Source organism: Scyliorhinus torazame, chromosome 9 (genome assembly GCF_047496885.1).
Source record: "Scyliorhinus torazame isolate Kashiwa2021f chromosome 9, sScyTor2.1, whole genome shotgun sequence".
In the NCBI taxonomy this organism is placed as follows: Eukaryota; Metazoa; Chordata; class Chondrichthyes; order Carcharhiniformes; family Scyliorhinidae; genus Scyliorhinus; species Scyliorhinus torazame.
In genome coordinates, this window is record NC_092715.1 from 133,981,440 (window position 1) to 134,006,463 (window position 25,024).

General features: G+C 47.3%; 1 protein-coding gene across 1 annotated transcript in view; it reads left to right on the forward strand.

The window, feature by feature from the left end:
- LOC140430122 (uncharacterized) overlaps positions 1-25,024 on the forward strand; it is a 292,957-nt gene that overhangs the window by 203,625 nt on the left and 64,308 nt on the right. The window contains exon 11 of the mRNA XM_072517635.1: positions 7,030-7,112. Coding sequence (XP_072373736.1) covers positions 7,030-7,112 — 83 coding nt within the window. The remainder of the gene's footprint in view (positions 1-7,029; positions 7,113-25,024) is intronic.

The window sequence follows — 25,024 nt, forward strand, 5'->3', positions numbered from 1 at the left end:
ATGGATAACCTCACATTTGTCAACATTGTATTCCATCTGCCAGACCCTTGCCCATTCACTTAGCCTATCCAAATCCCTCTGCAGACTTCCAGTATCCTCTGCACTTTTTGCTTTACCACTTATCTTAATGTCGTCTGCAAACTTGGACACATTGCCCTTGGTCCCCAACTCCAAATCATCTATGTAAATTGTGAACAGTTGTGGGCTCAACACTGATCCCTGAGGGACACCACTAGCTACTGATTGCCAACCAGAGAAACACCCATTAATCCCCACTCTTTGCTTTCTATTAATTAACCAATCCTCTATCCATGCTTCTACTTTCCCCTTAATCCCATTCATCTTTATCTTATGCAGCAACCTTTTGTGTGGCACCTTGTCAAAGGCTTTCTGGAAATCCAGATATACCACATCCATTGGCTCCCCGTTATCTACCGCACTGTTAATGTCCTCAAAAAATTCCACTAAATTAGTTAGGCTCGACCTGCCCTTTATGAACCCATGCTGCATCTGCCCAATGGGACAATTTCCATCCAGATGCCTCGCTATTTCTTCTTTGATGGTAGATTCAGCATCTTCCCTACTACCGAAGTTAAGCTCACTGGCCTATAATTAGCCGCTTTCTGCCTACCTCCTTTTTAACCAGTGGTGTCACGTTTGCTAATTTCCAATCCGCCGGGACCACCCCAGAGTCTAGTGAATTTTGGTAAATTATTACTAGTGCATTTGCAATTTCCCTAGCCATCTCTTTTAGCACTCTGGGATGCATTCCATCAAGTCCAGGAGACTTATCTACCTTTAGCCCCATTATCTTGCCCATCACTACCTCCTTGGTGATAACAATCCTCTCAAGGTCCTCACCTGCCATAGCCTCATTTCCATCAGTCACTGCCATGTTATTTGTGTCTTCCACTGTGAAGACCGACCCAAAAAACCTGTTCAGTTCCTCAGCCATTTCCTCATCTCCCATTATTAAATCTCCCTTCTCATCCTCTAAAGGACCAATATTTACCTCAGCCACTCTTTTTTGTTTTATATATTTGTAGAAACTTTTACTATCTGTTTTTATATTCTGAGCAAGTTTACTCTCATAATCTATCTTACTCTTCTTTATAGCTTTTTTAGTAGCTTTCTGTTGCCCCCTAAAGATTTCCCAGTCCTCTCGTCTCCCACTGATCTTTGCTACTTTGTATGTTTTTTCCTTCAATTTGATACTCTCCACAGTGCATGCTTTAAGGCAATTTGCCTTGATCTCGAGTTTCACTTCAATTCCAGTCATGAATCCAAGTGACTCTTCAAATACCTTAGCATACTTGGTTGCAAATTGTTGCAGATCATTCGTAGAATCTACGAGTTGGTTCACAGTTCTCCAAAAATCTGTCCTGGTCCACCCACGTCGGCGCTACCACCAAGAAAGCACAACAGCGCCTATACCTCCTCAGGAAACTCAGGAAATTCGGCATGTCCACATTAACCCTTACCAACTTTTACAGATGCACCATAGAAAGCATCCTATCGGGCTACATCACAGCCTTGTACGGCAACTGCTCGGTCGAGTACCGCAAGGAACTTTAGAGAGTCGTGAACACCGCCCAGTCCATCACAGATCCATTGACTCCATCTACACCTCCCGCTGCCCGGGGAAAGCGGGCAGCATAATCAAAGATCCCTCCCACCTGGTTTACTCACTCTTCCAACTTCTTCCATCGGGCAGGAGATACAGAAGTCAGAGAACACGCACGAACAGACTCAAAAACAGCTTCTTCCTCACTGTCACCAGACTCCTAATGACCCTCTTATGGACCCTCATTAACACTACACCCTGTATGCTTAATCCGATGCCAGTGCTTATGTAGTTACATTGTATATCTTGTGTTGCCCTATTATGTATTTTCTTTTCTTTCCTTTTCTTCCCATGTACTTAATGATCTGTTGAGCTGCTCGCAGAAAAATACTTTTCACTGTACCTCGGTACACGTGACAATAAACAAATCCAATCCAATCGACAGTGGCCCATTTGAGCTTCATCACTCTCAACCACGATCTACCAAACAATGCTAGAAAGTTTCCTTGGACAATGTAGAGAGGCAACTCTGTTTTTTGATCATTAACTTCCGCATTCACCTTGATGCATCTCTTCAATGGTACGACTCCTTCGGTGCATGTCCTCAGGACAGCATCTGTTGATTTTAAAGATATATGTTTTTGATCCTGACTGGAGATTGTCCCAGGTATTAGGAATACTGCAGCACCTGTATCCATGTTCATCTTGTTAGTGTTTCCATTAATTTTTGGATAAACCCAAAAGTGTTGCTGATCTCCTTTAACCAATAAGACACAAAGTTTGAATTCTTTAAGCTGCCTTGACATATTGTCCTCTAGCGAATCTTTACTTCCATCACTTAACTGATAAACCCAACCAGCAGACTTGGCTGTATTTTTCTAGGGCCACTTCTTTTGTGCTGATGAAGGTTGGCGTGACCAACATGCCTTGGCATTGTGGCCCACCTTGCCACAATTTTTGCATTTATTCTCCTTTCTCGAACACTCTCCTGCTGAGTGACTCACCTGAGTACAATGACGATATGGTACATTTTTCACAGGCCTGCTTCTAGCAGTCTCCATCTTATGAACTTTTGCTCAGACTACAATCAATGAAGCCTCTCGCTGCGCGGTCCATGAAAGTAGCGATTTTCATAGCAGATTTCAGGATTAGAACAGCTTCAGTCAAGAGTTTCCTTTGGATGACTTCATTTCTAAGACCACAGACCAATCTGTCTTGAAGTGTATCATCAAGTGTTTGACAAAACTCACAGTACTTGGCTCCATATTGCTACGAATTGTGCATACCGATGGAAGCATAATCTTTCAGGTATCAGCAGCGGATGGGGAGAGAAATGTCCTTCCAAGATTGTCACTAACTCTTTGGAGGTCTTTTTTCCTGGTTTAGCTGGGTGGACTAGATTTTGTAACAACATTAATGTTTTTCCCCCAATTGAGTGAGAAACATCACAGCATGCAGGTTTTCTGGTGTTTGGTTTTCTTTAAGATACAATTGGCCTCACAGCGCCGAGGTCCCAGGTTCGATCCCGGCTCTGGGTCACTGTTCCACTGTGTGGGGTTTGCACATTCTCCCCGTGTTTGCGTGGGTTTCGCCGCCACAACCCAAAAGATGTGCAGGGTAGGTGGATTTGCCATACTAAATTGCCCCTTAATTGGAAAAAAATGAATTGGGTACTCTAAATTTAAAAAAAAAGATACAATTGGAACCTTTCCTCATAAGAATTCCATGTCTCATAATCCTTGTCAAATGTGTGTTCCTCTTTTCTCGCCATTTTTCGAATTCCAATTCCTCGATCTGTACTTCCTCAGCCTTTCTCCTTTCTGTTTATTTCCCAAAAGCAAGCAATCTCCAAGCCAACAAGCAAACTAGTTCTTCCGTTGCCTGAACTATCGGTTCCTGGGCAGAAGGTTGCAGAGCCTGCAACCTCTAGAATCATGTACCTGCAACCCATTTACAGTGCCACATGCACGGTCTCTGCAGCTTCTGCCCATTATAAACAGTAAGCACGCCTGAAATTTCAATTCTTTGTTTAAAGATATGCTCCAGTGACTCGCAGTTGTGTCTCGATTTATTTTCAAAACCCTTATTTTGCACTAGCAGCAGTCGAGATCAATTGATTGACTCGCCGACACGTCCCTACAATCTGAACACTTTTTTTTGCTTTATTGCCACAATATTGCTGATGATTTTCAGCCCGAGTGTTGACGCTGGTTTTCTTCAGACCCTAAATCTCGGTCGATGGTTGTTTATGGCCTGAAATTTCTTTGATGGTTGTTTATGGCCCAAATCCTCGTCGATAGTTGTTTATGGCCCGAATCTTCGTTGCTAGTTTTCTCTTCTGTTATATATTTGTTGTTGCCGCAAAAAGAAAAAGAAGTAGATGTGCCACGCTCTAAGTTTGTAAAAATAGTGCAGGGTTCATTAAGAGATGTTGCTTCCACGGAGTAAGCTAGTGAACTCCTTACAGTCTGCGAAATGCTCAGCTGACGTCACTGCGTATCATGCGATATTTCACCAGCAAATCGTGTTACTTGAATACATGACACCAACTAAATTGCCTCAATTCATCCAAATATATCTTTTAATTGTATAAACTAATTTTAATATCAAGAGTAGGTTAGAAAAGCTGTCTTGGTGTTTGTGATTCAGATGTTATATTTGCTTTGATGATTTACACCCATTTTTGTGCAGAATAACATTTGAACTGTATTTAAAATCTAAATAATTCAGTAGTTTGGAGACAACAGCATTCGAGGCAAACGCAGCAGCATTAACAGTGTACATTTGCCTGTCAATGCTGATAAGCTGATGGAAAGATACTAGATATTGATTGGGTTTTGTTTGATAATAAAAAGAGTAAATTCAATTCAAGTGAAGGAAGGAGTGAGGAGATTTAAAAAATTAAATGTACAGCGTTATTAGCTCACAGAATGTCATCCCAGCAATAGAAGGAGTAGGCCGTTCAGCCCCTTTAGCCTGTTCCACCATTCTATTAGATCTGAACCTGAATGCCATTTACCTGACGATTGCTCCATATCCCTTGATACCCGAACCTAACAAAAATCTATCGATCTCCATCTTGCAAGATTCAATTGAAATATCATCCACAGCACTTAGGGAGAGATTTGCAACTTTTACTACCCTTTGTATGAAAACACTTAAGAGGAAAGTGGATAGATAACGAGGGACAGGGACTAAATGGATGTCCAAATATCTCCCTTCTACGCTGTAAAATTCTCTGACTCTTGACTAATATGGATGCAGTACCAGAGAAATTAGCTCCAGTTTGGTTTGATGTTAATTCTTTTGCTCCCCATGCTATATACTGGAGCCTTTTGCAAGGTTTTCCTTCTAAGATATTAGACTGGATATTGTATATTTTCCATGTCATAAATTATATTGGTTTTTTTTTCAATTATTTTTATTCAGATTTTTATGAAAACGTAATTTTTGCATAACCATTAACAACATTTAACAAAACAAGGTGAACGTTAACATTACATAAAGAAAAAAGAACACGAATACGCAACATTCCACCCCCCCCCCCCCCCCCCCCCCCACCCCCCGCCCAGGATTGCTGCTGCTGACATTTTAGTGCTCTCTCCTAGAAAGTCGAGGAACGGCTGCCACCTCCGAGAGAACCCCGTCATGGGCCCTCTCAAGGCAAACTTTATTTTCTCGAGACTGCGAAGCCCAGCCATGTCACCAATCCAGGTCTCCACACTCGGGGGTTTCGAGTCCCTCCACATTAAAAGGATCTGTCTCCGGGCTACCAGGGAGGCAAAGGCCAAGATCTCGGCCTCTTTCGCTTCCTCGGCACCACCCGCATGTCTAGGATCTTGGACATTGCCTTAGCGAATCCCTGCCAGAATCTTTTTAAGAGCCATACATGCCCAGAACAACTTCTATTGTTATGGAACATTTAGCGTAGTATGCGATTATGACAAGTAAAATAATTATCTCCACATTTTTCTGTTGTAATATGGATGGAGAATTCTTAAATAGTAATGAATTGTGATGTTTGGAATAAAAGAAAGCCTTTCATTTATATCGTAATTCATGATCACTGGATATCTCAAACTGTTTTACAAATAATGAAGTACAAGAAATCTAAATGCAAAGGCGAATTATGATTATCCAAGAATTTATTTAATTTTAAAGTCACCTGGGAAAATATATTGCAGAAGCAAAGCAAAATTAACTGTAAACTTTTAAACTTAAAAAATACAAAGAACTTTAGAATGTTATTTTTTTTTCTGCCTTCAGTTAAATTTTAAAATAGATACAAAAGCACAATGTGAATCCACAGTGCTAGGAATCAGATTCAACCCTAAATTGCTAATCAACAGTTTTGTTATTGCTGAGAGTTAGTGAGGAAGGTTAAACATCTGCCCACAGAGCAGAAGTGTCAGCCATAAACTGCTGTTTATTTGATAACAATTGGATTTGTTCAGCATTGTCAGATGTCTAGGGTCAGATTGCTTACCTGGTCTCTTGATGCTGAAAGAGAATAGGAAGTAAATAAAAGATATTGGGCGTGATGTACCCGAATGGGGACAGAATCTCGTAGTGCAATTATTTGTGTGTTTCCTGGCGCTCAGAGCGCAGAGAAACGCCACCCTATCGAACGGTCATTCGGGTAGGTCAGGGGCCTCAGCGGGGAACGCGTGGCCGAGGCCGCAGTTAGTCCCACTATTTTGCACAAAGGAGCTCCACTCTATAATCTTTATTATTGTCACAAGTAGGCTCACATTAACACTGCAATGAAGTGACTCTGAAAATCCCCTAGTCGCCACATTCCGGCACCTGTTCGGGTACACAGAGGGAGAATTCAGAATGTCTAATCCACCTAACAGCATATCTTTTCAGGACTGTGGGAGGAAATCAGAGCACCCGGAGGAAACCCACGCAGACACAGGGAGAATGTGCAACTCCGCACAGACAGTGACCCAAGCCGGAATTGAACCTGGGTCCCTGGTGCTGTGAAGTAACAGTGCTAAGGGCATCGCTGTCTTTCGGACATAATGTGACCATAGTGTGGGATTTTCCAACCCTTCGCACTGGCAGAATCTTCTGTTGACCCCTTGTGGCGGGCTCCTCAGTGGCAGGATGAGCAAGCCATGCAAAGGTTTGGCGGGACCTTAAGATCCACCGGTCACCAATGGCTTGCTGCTTCCACTGCAGGAAAACCCACCACGGGGGGACTGGCCATAAAAATTGAGATAGATGTTGAGAATCTTACCACAGAATCTGAAGCTTAAATTAAGGTCAAAAAAATTCAAATGTTTTGGTTGAGTAGACAGTAAATTCATACTGAGTTCTAACAAGGAACCTCAGCCCAATATGTTAGCCCTGTCTGTCCTTCAATGCTTGTTTTACAGATTTATTTTCTATTTCTATACTTAACTCATACTCCATAGTGATTCTTCCTCTAATACACATACTTATTTTATCTCTAAACATAGGAGATGCAAATCAACGTTCCCAAGAAGGAAAAATGAATAACTCTGCACCAATGATTGATGAGCTTCAAAATGCAGTCCTCCAGGTACATATTTTTTAACCAGCAGTAAGTTCAAATACATTTGTTTTTCTAAGAAATCTAGGAAATGAATTTGAGGGCTGGACTTCTTCCCTTCTGTTCAATGCTAAGGGCTGAGGTTTGCATTGTGGGTGGGGCTCCCATACCCTGCCAAAATGTTGGGGCAAGCCCACTGTCACCTGGCAGTACACACCATAGCCATTGACAGCCATAGGGCCTTTAATTGACTTGAGGTGGAACTTCCACCCCCCATCTGAGAGGAAGCCCCATCTCCAAGCACCAGGCTAATCAGAGGACCGACAGCTATCTTGGCCCAGCAGCGCCACCTGGAGTGGTGGCCATTGCTGGAACTGCATGCCATCCCAAAGAGAAGAAACCAATGCAGCCAGGAACAAAGTGTGTCCAGGGTGTCACTGGGGCCAGGGCTGGAAGCCCAAAATAAGAAGGTTGGGTGCTGGAGTGGACAGGGCTTGGTGGGTGAGTGGAAATACTGGTGGGCAGGGGAGCCTCGAGGAGGCCGCTCTCCAATGGAAACAGGGTGCCAAAACAGGAAGCAACCCTTCACTATCCCTATATCCTTCAATTCCCTCAGTATTCAAAATTCTTTCAACTTTTGTCTTGAAAATACTCAATAACTGAGCATCCACAACCATCCAAAGATTCCAAAGATTCACAACTCTTTTAGTGAAGAAATTTGTCTTTGGCTCAGTCCTAAATGGCTGACCCCTTATTCTGAGACTTATTCTGGACTCCCAGCCAGGGAAAAGATACTCCCAGAATCTACCCTCTCAAGCCTCCTGGAGGATTTTGTATGTTTATATGGGATCACCTCTCATTTGTCTAAATTCGAGGGAATAAAGGCCTAGTGTACTCAATCCCTCCGCATCGGACAAGCCCTCAACTCAGAAATTAGCCTGGTAAACCTTTGTTGTAGTTCCTTCAAGGCAAGTATATCCGTCTTTAGGTAAGGAGACCAAAACTGCACATAGTACCACACCTGTGGTCTCATCACAGCCCTGTATAATTGTAGTGAGACTCCATTCTCATACTCTAAATCTTTTGCAACAAAAACTAACATAGCATTTGCTTTCTTAATTGTTTGCTGTACCTGTATGTTAACTTCCTGTAATTCATTTACAAGGACACCAAGATCCTTCCAAATACCACGATTGCCCAGTCTCCCATCATTTAAACAAAAAAAATCTGCCTTTTTATTTTTTCTACCAAAATAGACAATATCACATTTTTCCACATTATATTCCATCTGCCAAGTTGTTGCCCACTCATTGAACCTGCTCACAGCTTATCATCTAAATTTGTGTTGACTGTAAACTTGGATACATTGCAGTCAGTCCTCCCAGCTAAATCATTGATACAAATTCTAAATAACTGAGTTCCGATCAATCTTCCTTGTAGTATCCCCTATTTATAGCCTGTAAAACCCCCATTTATTCCTACTCAAGACAAATAGAAGTCCTTTACAGTCAGAAGAGGGGGAAATTATAATGGGGAACAAAGAAATGGCAGACGTATTGAGCACATTCTTTGGTTCTGTCTTCACAAAAGAAGGCTCAAATAACCTCCCAGAAATGTCAAGAAACCAAGGGCCCAGTGAGAGGGCGGAAATAAAGGAAACCAGTATTAGTAAAAAATGAAGGTCCAGGGGTTAAGGGTTCATAAATCACCAGGGCCTGATAATCTACATCCCAGAGTACTAAAGGATGTGGCCCTGGAAATATTGGATGCATTGGTGGTCATCTTCCAAAATTCTATAGACTCTGAAGCAGTTCCTATAGATTGGACGGTGGCAAATGTAACCCCACTATTTAAAAGGTGAGAAAGAGAAAAAAGGGAGAATTCCAGAACAGTTAGCCCGATATCAGTAGTGGGGAAGATGCTGGAGTTTATTATAAAAGATGTGATAACAGAACATTTGGAAAGCATTAACATGATTGGGTAAAGTCAGCAGGGGTTTATGAAAGGCAAATCATACTTAACAAATCTACTGAAGTTTTTGTGGATAACTAGTAGAATAAATAAGGGAGAACAGTGGATGTGGTGTATTTGGATTTTCAGACAGTTTTTGATAAGGTCCCTTCTAAGGAGTTAGTGGGAAAATTTAAAGCATATGGGATAGGGATAATGTATTGGCATGGATCGAGAATTGGTTGACAGACAGGAAACAGAATGAGAATAAATTGATCTTTTTCTGAGTTGCAGACCATGACTAGTGGGATACCACAGGAATCAGTGCTTGTCACTGAGCCATGTAGGAAGGCGAGCTGCACTATTGCTCTGTACACCATGAGCTTGGTGCTGGGTCTGAGGTCTTAGTTTTCAAACACTCTTGCTCAGGCGACCAAAGACGGTGTTGAACTTTGTCATTGATGTCTGCCCTTGTTGACAGAGGTCTTCCAAGATATGGAAAGTGGATTCTGATAACCAGGGGGCAGTGGTCTGTGGTGGGGACAGGTTGATAACTGACCTTTGCCTTACGAATGTTTAGTGAAGACCCATGCTTTCATACACCCTGGTGAAGGTGTTGACGATGGCTTGAAGCTTGGCCTCCGAGTGTGCGGAGACGCAAGCATAATTTACATGCTGTAGTTCAATGATGGAGGATGGGACGACCTTGGACCTGGCCTGCAGGTGGCGGAGGTTGAACAGTTTCCTATTTTTCTGAAGTTTAGCTCCACTCCAACGAGGAGCTTGCTGAGGGTGAGATGGATCATTGAGAAAGGAAGATCGAGGAGAGCATCAGTGCGATGACACAGCCTTGCTTGATGCAGTCTAAACATGATTTGGGTCTGTGGAGGATCCGTTGGTCAGGATCATGGCTTTCATGTCATTGTGGAGCAGGCGGAGAATGGTGACAAACTTTTGGAGGCAGCTGAAATGGAGGAGAAAGCTCTATAATCCCTAGCAATTGAGTGTTGAAGGCCTTTGTGAGGTCAAAGAAGGCCATGTATAAGGTTGGTCCTGTTCTCTGCATTTCTCTTGTAGTTGCTGCGCAGTGAAGATCATGTCCGTTGTGACCCAGAGTGGGTGAAATCCATATTACAATTTTGGAAGGAGCTTTTCGGCCACATAGGGAAGGCCGGCTGATGGCAGGGAAATTCCTCTGTAGTTACTGCAGTCTGGCTTGTCACTTTTCTCAAAGATATTTACAATTACTGTATCTCTGAGATTTTCTGGCATGTTCTCCTTCTTCCAGATACGGAAAATTAGGTCATGTATTTGCACCAATAGTGCTTCTGCACCATGTTTTAGTGCTTTGGAGGAGATTCCATCGGTTCTGATGCCTTGTTGTTCTTCATCTGCTGGACGGCCTTTTCTACCTTGTGCCGGGATGGAGTTGTGCATAATCATATTGATGACAGAGTCTTGGTTAAGGAAGTCGTCGAAGTATTCCTTCCAGCAGGCGCTGACTGCCTCTCTGTTCATGATAAACACCTCTCTGTTCTTGATCAGCAGTGAGGTGCGGTCTTGAGTCATAGGTGGTTATGCCTGTGCTAAAGAAACCTTGCACATCATGGTTGTCGGCTAACTGCTGGATCTCTTGCGAGTTCTCCGCCCACCATCTGTTCTTTAAGTTGTGGTTTTTTGCTGGGCTTCAGCCTTCAGTCACCTGTGGAGCTGTTTTCTTGCTCGCGACTTGTGTCTTATCAACTCCTGGATCTTTCATAAATCCGTGTTGACTCGGTCTAATCATATTTAGATTTTCTAGCTGCCCTGTTACCACATCCCCCGTAATATATTCTAGCATTTTATTCTACTACAGACTAACTGAACTGCAGTACTCGGTTTCCTCTTGTTCCCTCCTTTCTTGAGTGGCGGGGTTATGTTTTCTACATTTGAATCTTCTGGAACCTTTCGTGAAACTAGGGAATTCTGTAATGCATCCAGGTACGTCTTTTAAAACATTTAAATGTAGGCCATCACGTCTAGAGGATTTGTCAACTTTTAGTCCCATTAATTTATTTTGTACTATTGCTTTACTCATAATAAGTTCCTCATTCTCGCTCGACCCTTGGTTCTCCACAATTGATGGAATGCTTTTTGTGTCTTCTGCCACAAATAAAGAAGGCAGGTACAAATATTTGCATTTCTGCTATCTCCTTATTCCCCATTTTAATTTCTCCCATCTCTATTTCTAAGGTACATATAAAAGTGATCAATTTGAGCACCCATTTTGCACGACTGGCAAAACCAATTTCTAGCACTATATATGATAAATGTTTAGATCAAACTTCACAGGTGAATGTTTATTCCATTCTTGCGTGCACTGCATTTTATTTTACTATTGTGTAACAATAACACAGATAGTAATATATCAACACATTAATTAGTCATAGTTGACCTTTTCGATTAGTAATTCTGCTCTCTGGCCTTTATTTAGAAATAGGTGTTCTGCATTAGATATGAGCCTAAATGAGTTGATTCTGTGTATGATTCAGCAAACGAAAAATTCACGAATATAAAGATTCTTGAATTTACAGCATTAATAGCAAGTAGTGTATACTTGATGATCTTTTTAAAAACAAGGTGATACATTGTAACATTTTAATTGAATTTTGTGATATTATTTATTTTGGCCTTCATGTGTGCAGATATACCATATCATTACAGATGGGCTTCAGGAAAACAATAACCCTTTCCATGCCTGACCCTATACTACAGATGTAACATTTGCAATTCTCCAGTCCTCTAGCACTGCCGTTTTATTTTCGAAGGATTGGAAGATTATGGCCAATGCTGCCTCAATTTGCAGACTTGCTTCCCTCAGAAGGCAGTCCTTAGAACTTATCAACTTTAAGTGCAAGCAGCTTTTCTCATAGTTCTTCTTTATCAATTTTGGGTGGAATCTTTGCTGGCCCTACTTTTCCCCTTCGTGGGAATATAGCTCGACTATACCCCTTTTTAAAGGCAACGCATTGGTTTTTTTTTAATTTAAAGTTCGTAATTTATTTTCCAAATCAAGGGCAATTTAGCGTGGCCAGTCCACCTATCCTGCACATTTTTGGGTTGTGTTGATGAACCCGTGCAGACACGAGGAGAATGTGCAAACTCCACACGGACAGTGTCCCAGGGATTAAACCCGAGTCCTCTGCGCCGTGAGGCAGCAGTGCTAACCACTGTACCACCGTGCCGCCTGCAGTGTTCTTTCGTGTTTGGTTCTAATTTACCCTGGAACAGATCTGTTCTTATCCCACTGGATAATTTATTATTTTTACATTCAATTTCTCCTTTTCCATGGCTAATCTAAACCTTGTACTATGACCACTGAACAAAATTCCTCAGTTGACACCTGACAGAATCTCAGAATAGCTACAGCACAGAAGGAGGCCATTGGGCCAATCGAGTCTCCCATTGTCTTTGGCGGGACCAGAAGATTCCACTGGTGGGGTAGAGGCAAATTTTGACCATAATATTTGCTAATAACTTAAATGTGACCAGATGAAAAGTGTCATGGAGGTTAATAGTGTTCAACGACATCTGGATCAGCTAAGTTCATTGTTCATGGAAAGACAGTTCTGAACATGGATAGCTCAGATTGTGCACATTGTACCTAGTGAAGATATGCTGATTAGCAAACAGGTATGGTATGTGCGATCTGCCTGAAGGCAATTCCTTGGCTCATTATCTATTCGCATTTCATCCTGAGCCCATGTTCTTGGCACTTTTTTGTCAGTGGTGGTTTGCATTTGCCTTCCGCTCTCAATGGCAGGGAGAAGAAGCAGGTCCTGTGTTTATCTCAGCCAGAACAGAAAGTGACCTGTGCTTTTTTAAGATGTATTCTTTGATGTGATGTGGGCGCCGCTGGCTGGGCCACCATATATTGCCGAACCCTAATTGCTCTTGAGAAGGTAGTGGCCCACTACCACTTTCAACCACTGCAGTCCATGTGGCATAGGTACACCCACAGTGCTGTGAGGAACGAGGTTCCAGGATTTTGACCCAGCCGCAGTGATGGGTCAGCGATATATTTCCAAGTCAGGATGATGTGTGGCTTGGAGGGAAATCTGCAGGTGGTGCATGGTGTTCCAATGCATCTGTTTCCCTTGTTCCTCTATCTGCTAGAGGTTGCGGATTTGGAAAGTGCTGCAGAAGGAGCCATGGAGAGTTGCTGCAGTGCATCTTGGGTGGTACAAACTGCTACCATTGTACATTGGTGGTGGAGGGAGAAAATATTTGTGGTAGCGGATGGGGTGCCAATCAAGTGAGCTACTTTGTCCTGGATGGTATTCAGCGTATTCTGTGTTGTTGGAGCAGCACTCATCCAGGCAAGTGGAAAATATTCCATCACACTCCTGACTTGCATCTTGTAGATAGTGAACAGACTTTGGGGACTCGGGTGAGTTACTCACTGCAGGCTGCATTCAACAGACCTGCTCTTGTAGCTATAGTATTTATATCGCTGGTCCTGTTCAGATTCTGATCAATGGTAACCCCCAGAATGTTTATCATGGGGTATACAGAGATGGCAATGCCATTGAATATCCAGGGGAGATAATTAAATCCTCGCCTGTTGGTGAGGACACTGCCTGGTGCTTGTGTGGCTTGAATGTTAGTTACTGTTGGTCTTATTCCGAACCACACACTAGCCATCTAGCCAACTGAGCTGACTGGCGCCGCCATGAGTGAGCATGGAAAGGGAAAAAGATATGGGCAGAATTTTCCATTTTGGAGACTCAGTATGGTGTTGGTGGGATTTTGCTGCACGTTTCATGCTGAACAGCGTGGTGGGAAATTGCGCCCAATTTCATCTCGTAAGCGCATTAATTATGCATGGGCAAGTAGCTTTTCAAATCACATGGTGCTAATTTTTGTGCCCCCGCTAATACCCATTGAGGTCAATTGTCTAGACGCTATACGGAGCAGGTGGAAGGAGTGGATCTGTGAAGATTTTCACATCCAACCAGTAAGGAGTTTTTGCTTTTTTCCCATGTGCATGAGGTATACTCCAGGATTGATTTATTGTAATATATTGTTGAGGGGGTTTCTGTTTCCATGGGTTAAAAGGATGGAATATTCACCGATAGTAATCTCTGACCATGCTCCACATTTGTGGACCTGGTGTTGGAAACTTTGCCATGGAGACTAGATGTGGCGCAACTAGCCGAGAAGGGGTTCTGTGAGCGCATGTCTGCTACTATTGAGGAATATATTAGGTTTAACAGGATTGACTCGGTCTCTTCCTCCACATTATGGGGGCCCTTAAGCTAGTGGTAAGAGGGAATTGTCATAATATACACCAGTATATTATGGTGCAGACACACACACACACACTGATGGACATGCAGTGGGACCAATCAGCATACACAACACCGCAGCCAATCACCAGTGAGAGCACACGCACTATAAAGACAGGGGACAGGAGAGTTCCCGCTCATTCTAGTAGCAGCCAGCTCGGAGCACAGAGCTCACAGCCTGCAACACAGACAGTCACCATGTGCTGAGTGCATCACCTGGTTAGGACTAGGCAAGGGTCAACAGTTAAAGCTGGTATTGCATTTACCCACAGTTCAAGTATGTTAATATAGTTAACCTTATAATAAAATAGAGTTGCACCACTTCCAGTGTTGGTGACCTGTTTGTGATCCAGAACACCCAACACATCATGGTACAAGGAGTGGTTGCATACTAGCTGAGACCCACCTGCAACTAATCAGCATTCCGGCATCCTGAAGTATGGAGAACATCAACCCGCCACCGCTCCGCATCGCCGGCAATCTCGGGGTCAATTGGAAAATTTTTAAACAGCGCTTCCAGCTCTTCCTCGAAGCCACGGCCAGGGAAAACGCCTCGGACACCAGGAAGATTGCTCTGCTCCTCTCCACGGCCGGGCAACACGCCATCCATATCTTCAACTCCCTCACATTCGCAGACGACGAGGACAAGACAAAGTACAAGACTGTTCTCCTCAAATTCGATACCCACTTCAGCATAGAGGTCAATGAAAGCTTTGAAAGATACCTGTTCCAGCAGTGCTTGCAGGGTAAGGACGAGCCTTTCCAATCCTTTTTAACACACCTCCGCATCCTTGCGCAGTCCTGCGGCTATGGGCCCACCTCCGACTCCATGATACGCGACCAGATCGCATTTGGTGTTCTGTCGGACCCCCTTCGTCAGCAGCTCCTCAAAATTAAGCAACTCACCCTAGCGATTGCCATTGAGACCTGTGTCCTGCATGAAAATGCCACCAGCCGGTACTCCCACAAACAGGCGGCTGAAACGGCGCGGCAAGGTCCCCACGAGGCGGAACGGGTCCAAACAATTGAACACCTCCAAGGCTGCAGTCTGGATGAGGGCGGCCATTTCACGTGCTTTTCGCAGCCTCCTGCGCTTGTACGCGCCAAGCAAGGGGACGGTGACGTGGAGGAACGTGATGCGCAGGCATGCACCACGCAGGACCGCACCATGCATGCGCGGTGGCACAACGAGCGTACTGACGTCACGTCGTGCGGCAACTGTGGCTCCGCCTATTTAAAGCGGCAATGTCCTGCAAAATCGCGACAATGCCTACGATGTGGCAGACTTGGCCACTATGCTGCCTGCTGTCGAGCAGCTCAGCCTGCCAATTCGCATCGCTTCAGCCAGCCTCGCAGGAACGTTCGGGAAATTCAACCCACGTTCACCGAGTCCGATTCCGATTTCCCGCAGATCAGTGACACCGAGGACCCGAGGGAGCCTTTTCGAGTCGCTGTTATAACAAAGAACAGACTGTCCCCGAATCCAAACCACCAGCCGCTGTCGGTGCACAGCATTGATCCAGACAATGAGTGGTGTGCCACCCTGACGGTCAACCGATCCCAGATTCAATTCCGCCTGGACACTGGTGCTTCCGCTAATCTCCTAGCGTGGCCAGACTTTCACACCCTTGGGGTTAAACCAACCATTCTTCCGTCGACCTGCCAACTAGTGGACTACAATGGTAAAGTCATTCCTGCTACCGGTTCATGCCAATTCCAAGTGGCGCACAACTCGCGAAAAGCCATCCTTCCCTTCGAGATCATGGGCTCCTCGAAGGACTCTCTGCAAGTGCACAGGCGTGCAAACTCCTAAACCTCGTTCAACGAGTACACTCTCTCTCTCCAGAGGACACGTCTGCCTTCCAGGATGCGGACTTTAGGGTGCAACTCAATGCCATCATCGACCAGCACCGCGATGTTTCCGAAGGCATGGGCACGCTTCCATACACTTACAAAATCCTGCTCAAACAAGACGCCACGCCTGAGGTTCATGCACCTCGCAAAGTCCCAGCACCCCTCAAGGACCGCTCAAGCAGCAGCTGCAGGACCTCCAGGACTAAGGATTGCTCTCCAGAGTGATGGAACCAACCGACTGGGTCAGTTCCATGGTGTGCATAAAGAAGCCTTCCGGCGATCTGCATTGACCCAAAGGATCTGAATCGCAACATAATGAGGGAGCATTACCCTATCCCCAAGCACGAGGAGATCACGTGCGAGATGGCTCGGGCCAACATCTTCACCAAACTTGACGCCTCGAAAGGTTTCTGGCAAATTCAACTAGACAGGTCCAGCAGAAAGCTGTGCACCTTGAATACCCCGTTTGGCAGATACTGCTACAACAGGATGCCGTTTGGGATTATATCGGCATCAGAAGTATTCCACCGGATCATGGAGCAAATGATGGAGGGCATTGAGGGTGTGCGCGTCTATGTTGACGACATCATCATTTGGTCCGCCACCCCGCAGGAGCATATCAGTCGCCTCCAGCGCGTTTTCAAACGAATACGGGACCAGGGCCTTCGCCTCAACAGAGCCAAATGTTCCTTCGACCAGACGGAACTCAAGTTCCTAGGGGACCACATCTCCCGGTTGGGTGTGCGGCCGGATGCGGACAAGGTGGCAGCCATCACGGCCATGCAGAAGCCAAAGGATAAGAAGGTGGTCCTCCGATTTTTGGGCATGGTCAACTTCCTGGGGAAGTTCATCCCCAAACTCGCCTCCCATACCACAGCTCTCCGGAACCTGGTCAGGAAGACAACAGACTTCCAATGGCTTCCCGCCCACGAGCGCGAATGGGTGGAGCTTAAGACCAAGCTTACCACGGTCCTGGTATTGGCATTTTTTGATCCCACGAAGGAAACAATAAATTTCAACGAATGCCAGCCAATCCGGCATTGGAGCGATGCTCCTGCAACGCGATGAGGCCTCATCATGGGCCCCCGTGGCATATGCGTCACGTGCCATGACCCCCACGGAACAGCGCTACACGCAGATCAAAAAGGAATGCCTGGGCCTGTTGACTGGGGTCGACAAATTTCATGTTTACGTGTACGGCCTCCCCCAATTCACTGTCGAGACCGACCATCGTCCGCTGGTCAACATTATACAAAACGACCTGAATGATAAGACCCCCTCGCCTCCAGCGCATTCTGCTTAAACTCTGGCGGTACGATTTCCAGCTCCTATACACCCCGGGCAAGGACCTGATCATAGCCGACGCTCTGTCCAGGGCAGTCAACACCCGGTGTGACCCAGAGGGGTTCGTCTGCCAGGTTGATGCCCATGTGGCCTTCACGGCCTCCAATCTGCCGGCCACGGATGAACGCCTTATCCACATTCGCCGCGAGACTGCGGCTGACCCCCTCCTACAGCGTGTCATGCGCCACATGACGGACGGGTGGCTCAAGGGTCAATGCCCGCAGTTCTACAATATAAGAGACGATCTGGCAGTAGTCAATGGTGTCCTCCTGAAGCTGGACCGCATTGTGATCCCGCACAGCATGCGCCAGCTCGTTTTGGAACAGCTACACGAGGGCCATCTTGGCGTGGAGAAGTGCCGACGGAGAGCCCGAGAGGCTGTGTACTGGCCCGGCATCAATTTTTAAAAAAATATATATTTATTAAAGTTTTTTAACACAATTTTTCTCCCTTACAAACAATAACCCCCCGCCTCGTAACAAAAAAAAACGAGAAATTGCGCAGAGCAAGATATATACATGGCAAAATGATATATTTACACAGCTTTGTACACTGGCCCTCTCCCGTACGTGCCAGTTTCCCCAACCCTTCATGTTATCTCTTGCTCATCCACCCTCCCAGGCAGTCCCCCCTCCCCCCCTCCTCCCCCTCCCAGGACGTCCCCTCCAACCCCTCCCCCCCCACCAAGGTTGCTGCTGCTGCTGACCGACCTTCCTCTAATGCTCCGCGAGATAGTCTAGGAACGGTTGCCACCGCCTGTAGAACCCCTGCGCAGACCCTCTCAAGGCAAACTTAATCCTCTCCAACTTCATGAACAGAGCCATATCATTTATCCAGGCCTCCAGGCTGGGGGGCTTCGCCTCCTTCCACATTAGCAAGATCCTTCGCCGGGCTACTAGGGACGCAAAGGCCAGAATGCCGGCCTCTTTCACCTCCTGCACTCCCGGTTCGTCCACTACTCCAAATATTGCTAGCCCCCAGCTTGGCTTGACCCGGGCTTTCACCACTTGAGATATTGCTCCTGCCACTCCTCTCCAGAACCCCTCCAATGCCGGGCATGACCAAAACATATGGACATGGTTCACCGGGCTCCCTGAGCACCTTCCACATCTGTCCTCTACCCCAAAGAACCTACTCAACCTCGCCCCCATCAAGTGCGCTCTGTGGACCACCTTAAATTGTATCAGGCTGAGCCTGGCACACGAGGAGGAGGAATTAACCCTACCTAGGGCATCAGCCCACAGACCTTCCTCGATCTCCTCCCCCAGCTTCTCCTCCCATTTACCCTTCAACTCTTCTACCAGCGCTTCCCCCTCTTCTTTCAACTCCTGGTGTATTTCCGACACCTTGCCCTCCCCGACCCATACACCCGAGATCACCCTATCTTGAACTTCTTGTGCCGGGAGTAACTGGAATTCCCTCACCGGTCGCCTCACAAAAACCCTCACCTGCATATATCTAAAGGCATTTCCCGGGAGTCTGGCCCGGCATCAATGAAGACATCACCAACACAGTGCTCAACTGCCCCACCTGTCAGCGGTTCTAGCCGGCCCAAGCATGTGAGACCCTACAGCCCCATGAGTTGGTCACGTCCCCTTGGTCTAAGGTAGGCGTTGACCTGTTCCATGCGCTCGGCAGGGACTATGTTCTGATTGTAGACTATTTTTTGAACTACCCGGAGTTCATACGCCTGCACGACATCACATCATCGGCGGTCATCTGTGCCTGCAAGGAGACCTTTGCTCGTCATGGCATCCCACTCACTGTGATGTCGGACAACGGCCCCTGCTTCACGACCAGGAATGGTCCAACTTTGTCAGCAGGTACAATTTTGTGCATGTGACATCCAGTCCCCTGCACCCCCAATCCAATGGCAAAGCGGTAAAGGGCGTCCACATCGTCAAACGGCTCCTCTGCAAGGCTGCCGATGCAGGATCCGACTTCTATCTCGCCCTGCTGGCCTATCGCTCGGCCCCACTGTCCACGGGCCTGTCGCCAGCCCAGCTGCTCATGGGTCGCACCCTCAGGACCATGGTGCCGTCCATTCACGTCCCAGACCTCGACCACATTCCGGTCCTTCAGCGGATGCAACAGTTTTGTGCACAACACAAGGCGGCGCATGACGCTCGGGCGACTGATCTTCCTGCTCTGGCGCCGGATGACAACGTCCGCATCCATCTTCTGGAGGGTGGCTGGTCTGCAACTGCTGTGGTTCTTCGGCAGGTGTCTCCCCGCTCGTTCCTGGTTCGTCTGCCAAATGGTTCCATTCGCCGCCGCAATCGACGTGCCCTTCGTCTCGTTCCACGCTCGCTACGTGATCCTCCACCGGTGCCAGGCCCTCATGTTGTCCCCAACTTGGACTATGTAGAGATTCCGAATACTCTGCATCCTCCTCACTCTGCCGTGGCCCAGCCCGTTCCTCAGCCGGTGGCTCCTGACCCACCCTTGAGACGGTCAACCAGAATTCGTCGCCCACCTCAGAGACTTGACTTATGAGTTTTACAATGTTGGACTCTTTGATCTGTTCTGTTATCCTGTTTCATCGTTCCAGTACTTTGTATATAATGTTCATTTCGTTGTTGGTGTGACACCATATTTCTCTGCACCAGGCACCTTCCCGTGTAAATAGATTAGCCTCATGTACATAGTCATGTAAATAACACGCACACACATAGTCAGGTACATTCACTACACAATATTTATTGTCACGCAAGCACATGTTATTTATATAAAAGGGGGATGTCATAATATACACCAGTATATTATGGTGCAGACACACACACAAGCACTGATGGACATGCAGTGGGACCAATCAGCATACATAACACCGCAGCCAATCACCAGTGAGAGCACACGCACTATAAAGACAGGGGACAGGAGTGTTCCCGTTCATTCGAGTAGCAGCAAGCTCGGAGCACAGAGCTCACAGCCTGCAACACAGACATTCACTATGTGCTGAGTGCATCACCTGGTTAGGACTAGGCAAGGGTCAACAGTTAAAGCTGGTATTGCATTTACCCACAGTTCAAGTATGTTAATATAGTTAACCTTATAATGAAATAGAGTTGCACCACTTCCAGTGTTGGTGACCTGTTTGTGATCCAGAACACCCAACACATCAGGAATGTAATCTCTTTTCAAGCACACTTTGACTGTACAGTGCAAGAGAAACTGCAGGAACTGGTGGGGACAATATTGGAAAGGGTTTGGCGCTATTCGGAGGACCCTATTCTGCAGTAGCTGGCAACTATGAAGTAGCTGCAATTGCAGTTTCACTTGGTGTTCCCGGGGAAGGCAGTGGGCTAGCTGCCGAAACTCGAGGGGGACATCATACGAGCAAAGAGAGAAGTTAGGCCGCCTCTTGGCTCACAAGTTGAGGTGTCAGGCAGCTTCCCAGGAGATCTTACAGTCAGGGGTTTGTTTGGCAGCTTGGTTTCTGCTCGTGGCGGGGGGGGTTATTGCAACATTAATAGAGAAATTGTGTTGGGGAAATTGATGGGATTGAAGGCTGATTACATCTCCAGTACCTGATAATTAACATCGCAGAGTATCTAAGGAAGTGACTCTGGAAATAACGGATGCATTGGTTGTCACCTTCCAGGATTCTATAGACTCTGGAACAGCTCCTACAGTTTGGAGGGTAGCTAATGTAAAATGGGAGGTAGAGGGCAGCAGGGTGACACAGTGGTTAGCATTGCTGCTTCACGGTGCCGAGGTCCCAGGTTCGATCCCGGCTCTTGTTCACTATCCGTGTGGAGTTTGCACATTCTCCCCGTGCTTGCATGGGTTTCGCCCCACAACCCAAAGATGTGCAGGCTAGGTGGAGTGGCCACACTAAATTGTCCCTTAATTGGAAAAACTGAATTGGGCACTCAAAATTTTTTTTTAAAAATGGAAGGTAGAGAGAAAACAGGGAATTGTAGACCAGTAAGCCTGACGTCAGTAGTGAGAAAATTCTAGAATCCATTATCAAAGACTTTATAGCAGTGAACTTAGAAAATAGTGGCAGGTTTGGACAGAGTCAGCATGGATTTATGAAGGAAAATCATGCATCATAAAGCTACTGAAATTCTTTGAGGATGTAACTAGTAGACAAGGGGGAGCCAGTGGATGTGGTATATTTGGACTTTCAGATCAGAAGGCTTTTGACCAAGTTCCACATAAGAGATTAGAGTGTAAAATTAAAGCACGTGGGATTGGGGGTAGTGTACTGAGTGTCATGATATCCATATTAACATATCATGGTGCAATCACACACACACACACTGATGGACAGGTAGACGGACCAATCAACACACACGCAACATCACAGCCAATCACCAGTGAGAGCACACGCACTATAAAACAGGGAACACCACAGTTCCCGCTCATTCTACCAGGAGATAGCTCAGAGCACAGAGCTCACAGTGTGTCACTCAGACATACACCATGTGTTGAGTGCCTCTCTAAGTTAGTGCTAGGGCTGGGTCCACAGGTTAACTGGTGAAGTACGAACCACAGCCAGAAGTTAACAGTTGTTATTGTACAGAATAATAAAACAGTTGTAGGATTGCATTCGCTGGAGTTCAGAAGAATGAGGAGGGATCTCATAGAAACATATAAAATTCTGACACGACTAGACAGGATAGATGCAGGGAAGATGTTCCCAATGGTGAGGAGTCCAGAATCAGGGGTCACAGTCTGAGGATATGAGGTAGACCATTTAGGACAGAGATGAGGAGAAATTTCTTCACCCAGAGGGTGGTGAACCTATGGAATTAACTGCCACAGAAAGCAGTTGAGGCCAAAATATTGTGGGCGGGATTCTCCGTCGGGTGACTCCGAAGTCGGGAAAGGGCAGAGAATCAGTCTTGATGCCAAAATCATGGCTGGCGCCGGGTTCACGTCAAATCGCAATTTTCCGGTGCCTCAACAGCAACTTCAGTGCATTCTACTCTGCACATACAGTAAACGGCAATCGCGTATCATTAGCGGGCCTGACCCTGTATTCTCTGGGACCTCTGTGATCCACTGCCTCCATAGGAATTCCCTATGGAGAGGTTCACTTGTGCTTTTAAAAATCAGGGGGAAAATCGGGTACGGAAATACAGAGGTACGATTGTGGGCCAAGCTGGCTGGGTTGGGGGTGGTGACCAGAAGTCGAACCGTGGGGCTGGGGTGACCCACCACGGGACCAGGGTATCCAGGCACAGACCGCATTATTGCAGCCTGTCAGAAAGCTATCTTTCTGTGCACCCCACTGACCACCCACCTTGGCCCGTGGTTCTACAGAGTGACAACGGCCGTACTGGTGCCCCCACCCCACCCACACCCCTGCCCCTACACTCAACCCTACAACCCTCGCACCCTACCGTCCACCATACCACAAGCCCCAACCGGCCACCACCCGTTGGCGGGTCATTATGCAACCCACCCCAGTGCAACACCCACAGTAGCCCCTACAGGGGGGATGCTGGATGGAGGCCGCGGAACGTGCTGCTGGCAAGGGCACGTCCTTTCACCTCCTGCAGACAGTGTTTATTGGATTTCAACCTGGAATAGTGGCCTTCCTGCTAGTCGCCGCAGCCCTGGTCGATGCACTGAGGCTGTAAGAGCTGGAGCTGCTCGAGGAGGAGGACCATGTAGCAGCAGAGCCTGCCTCAGAGGAACAGGAGGCAGCAGTGAGGATGGAAAGCCAGCCGCCAAACAGGCCGAGGAGGAGGTGGGAAGGAGGAACCGCATGAGGCCTCTGTCATTCGAGGACCTGCGGACTGGCATGCCGTCATAAACTCTGGCTGAGCAGGGGGACAGTGCGACATATCTCCCAGATGATGGCACACCTGTCACCGTGGGGGAATAGGGGAGGACACCTCCCGGTTGCCATCAAGATGACGGTCACCCTGAGCTTTTACGCCACAGGGCCCTCCCAGGTGCCGAGTGGGGATCTGTCCGGGATCTCATAGAGCTCGGTGTACAAGTGCATCTGTGCCATCACGGAAGCCCTATATGCCCCGTCACCACAATACAACAATTTCAATGCAGACCAAGCCCATCAGGATGCCCGGACACAGGGTTCGCCGCCATCGTTAAGGTGCCCCGGCTCCAGATGGTGATCGACGGGATGCATATTGCCCGTCGAGCAGTTGACAGGCCAGTCTTCACAAACCAAAAGGGGTTCCACTCGATGAATGTGCAGCTGCGGTGTGACCGTGAGATGCGCGTCTGCACCCTGTACACGTAGTGTGCACAACGCCTTCATCCTGGCACATTTGACAGTTCCTTGCCCTTTGTGGCTTACCCCCGACTGGGGGGATGGCTGCTGGCTGACAGGGGTTATCCACTGCAGTCGTGGCTGGTGATGCCTATCCGGAGGCTACAGACTGATGCAGAGACTCGTTACAATGCTGCCCATGCAGCAACCAAAGGTTTAATCGAGCTTCGGCATCCTGAAGAAGCAGTTTAGGTGCCTGGAGCACTCTGGAGGGGACCTCCAATTTAGCACTTGGAGGGTCTCCTACATCGTGGCAGCCTGCTGCGTCCTCCTCAACATTGCGCAGCAGAGGGGCGGCGTGTTGGCGGAGGAGGATGAACGTCAGTCCTTGTGACCCGGAGGATGTGGGAGAGAGCGAGGGTGGGCAGGATATCGGGCCTGGGCAGGCACGGGAGGCTGCACAAAGGTGCGCGCCAGGACCGACGCACACCGGGCGCTATAATCACCTACAGGTTCACCGACTAGGGGCCTGGCCAGCGGCACGGACATCACATCCTACTGGCCCCCCTGCCGACCACCCTCTTCCAAGAACCCAGTACACCAGCGCAACTGCACCCCCCTCCCCTGCCCCTTGAAACCCCCTGCAGGATTCCGACCTGCCTCATCAAGGGGTTCAGGTTCTGGGTTGGCAGTAACAGCGGGTCTGGTCCATGGGATGGAGGGTGATGACAACCAGCTCTGCGATGAGCTCTAGTGCTCCATATTGTTTGCCAATGTCTGTCTCCTGCCTACGGTAACACATTCCATCATGCACCTGGGTGATCCTTGCATGCGAGCTGGCCATTCCTTCACACGGTCCCACCAAACCCCTGGGGTGGCAGATGTGGTATGCAGGGGGGGGGGGGGGGGGGAGGAGGGGGGGGGCGGGGGGGGGGGGGGGGGGGTTGCGCACAGGAGTGGTGAACACTGGCGTGTTGGGCTCCATGGCCCAAGGCCTGGACAATGTAATACTGGCCCTGTTGCGTGGAGGGCTGTCCCGGGGATCCATGTGGCTCCGTTCCTGAAGTTCCTCCCATGAACCGCATCATCCACTGTGAAGGTGCACGCCTGTGAGTGGTGGTGAGAGTCCATTTCTGAGCGGTCCTGCCGCTGATGGACCCGTGCCCCAACATCGCGGAGGATGAGGCTAAGATGCGCCCAGAGTTGGAGCGTCATTGGTAACTCTGCCGGTGTGATGTCGGTTGTGGCATGAGGCATCGTACGATATCTGAAAAGAA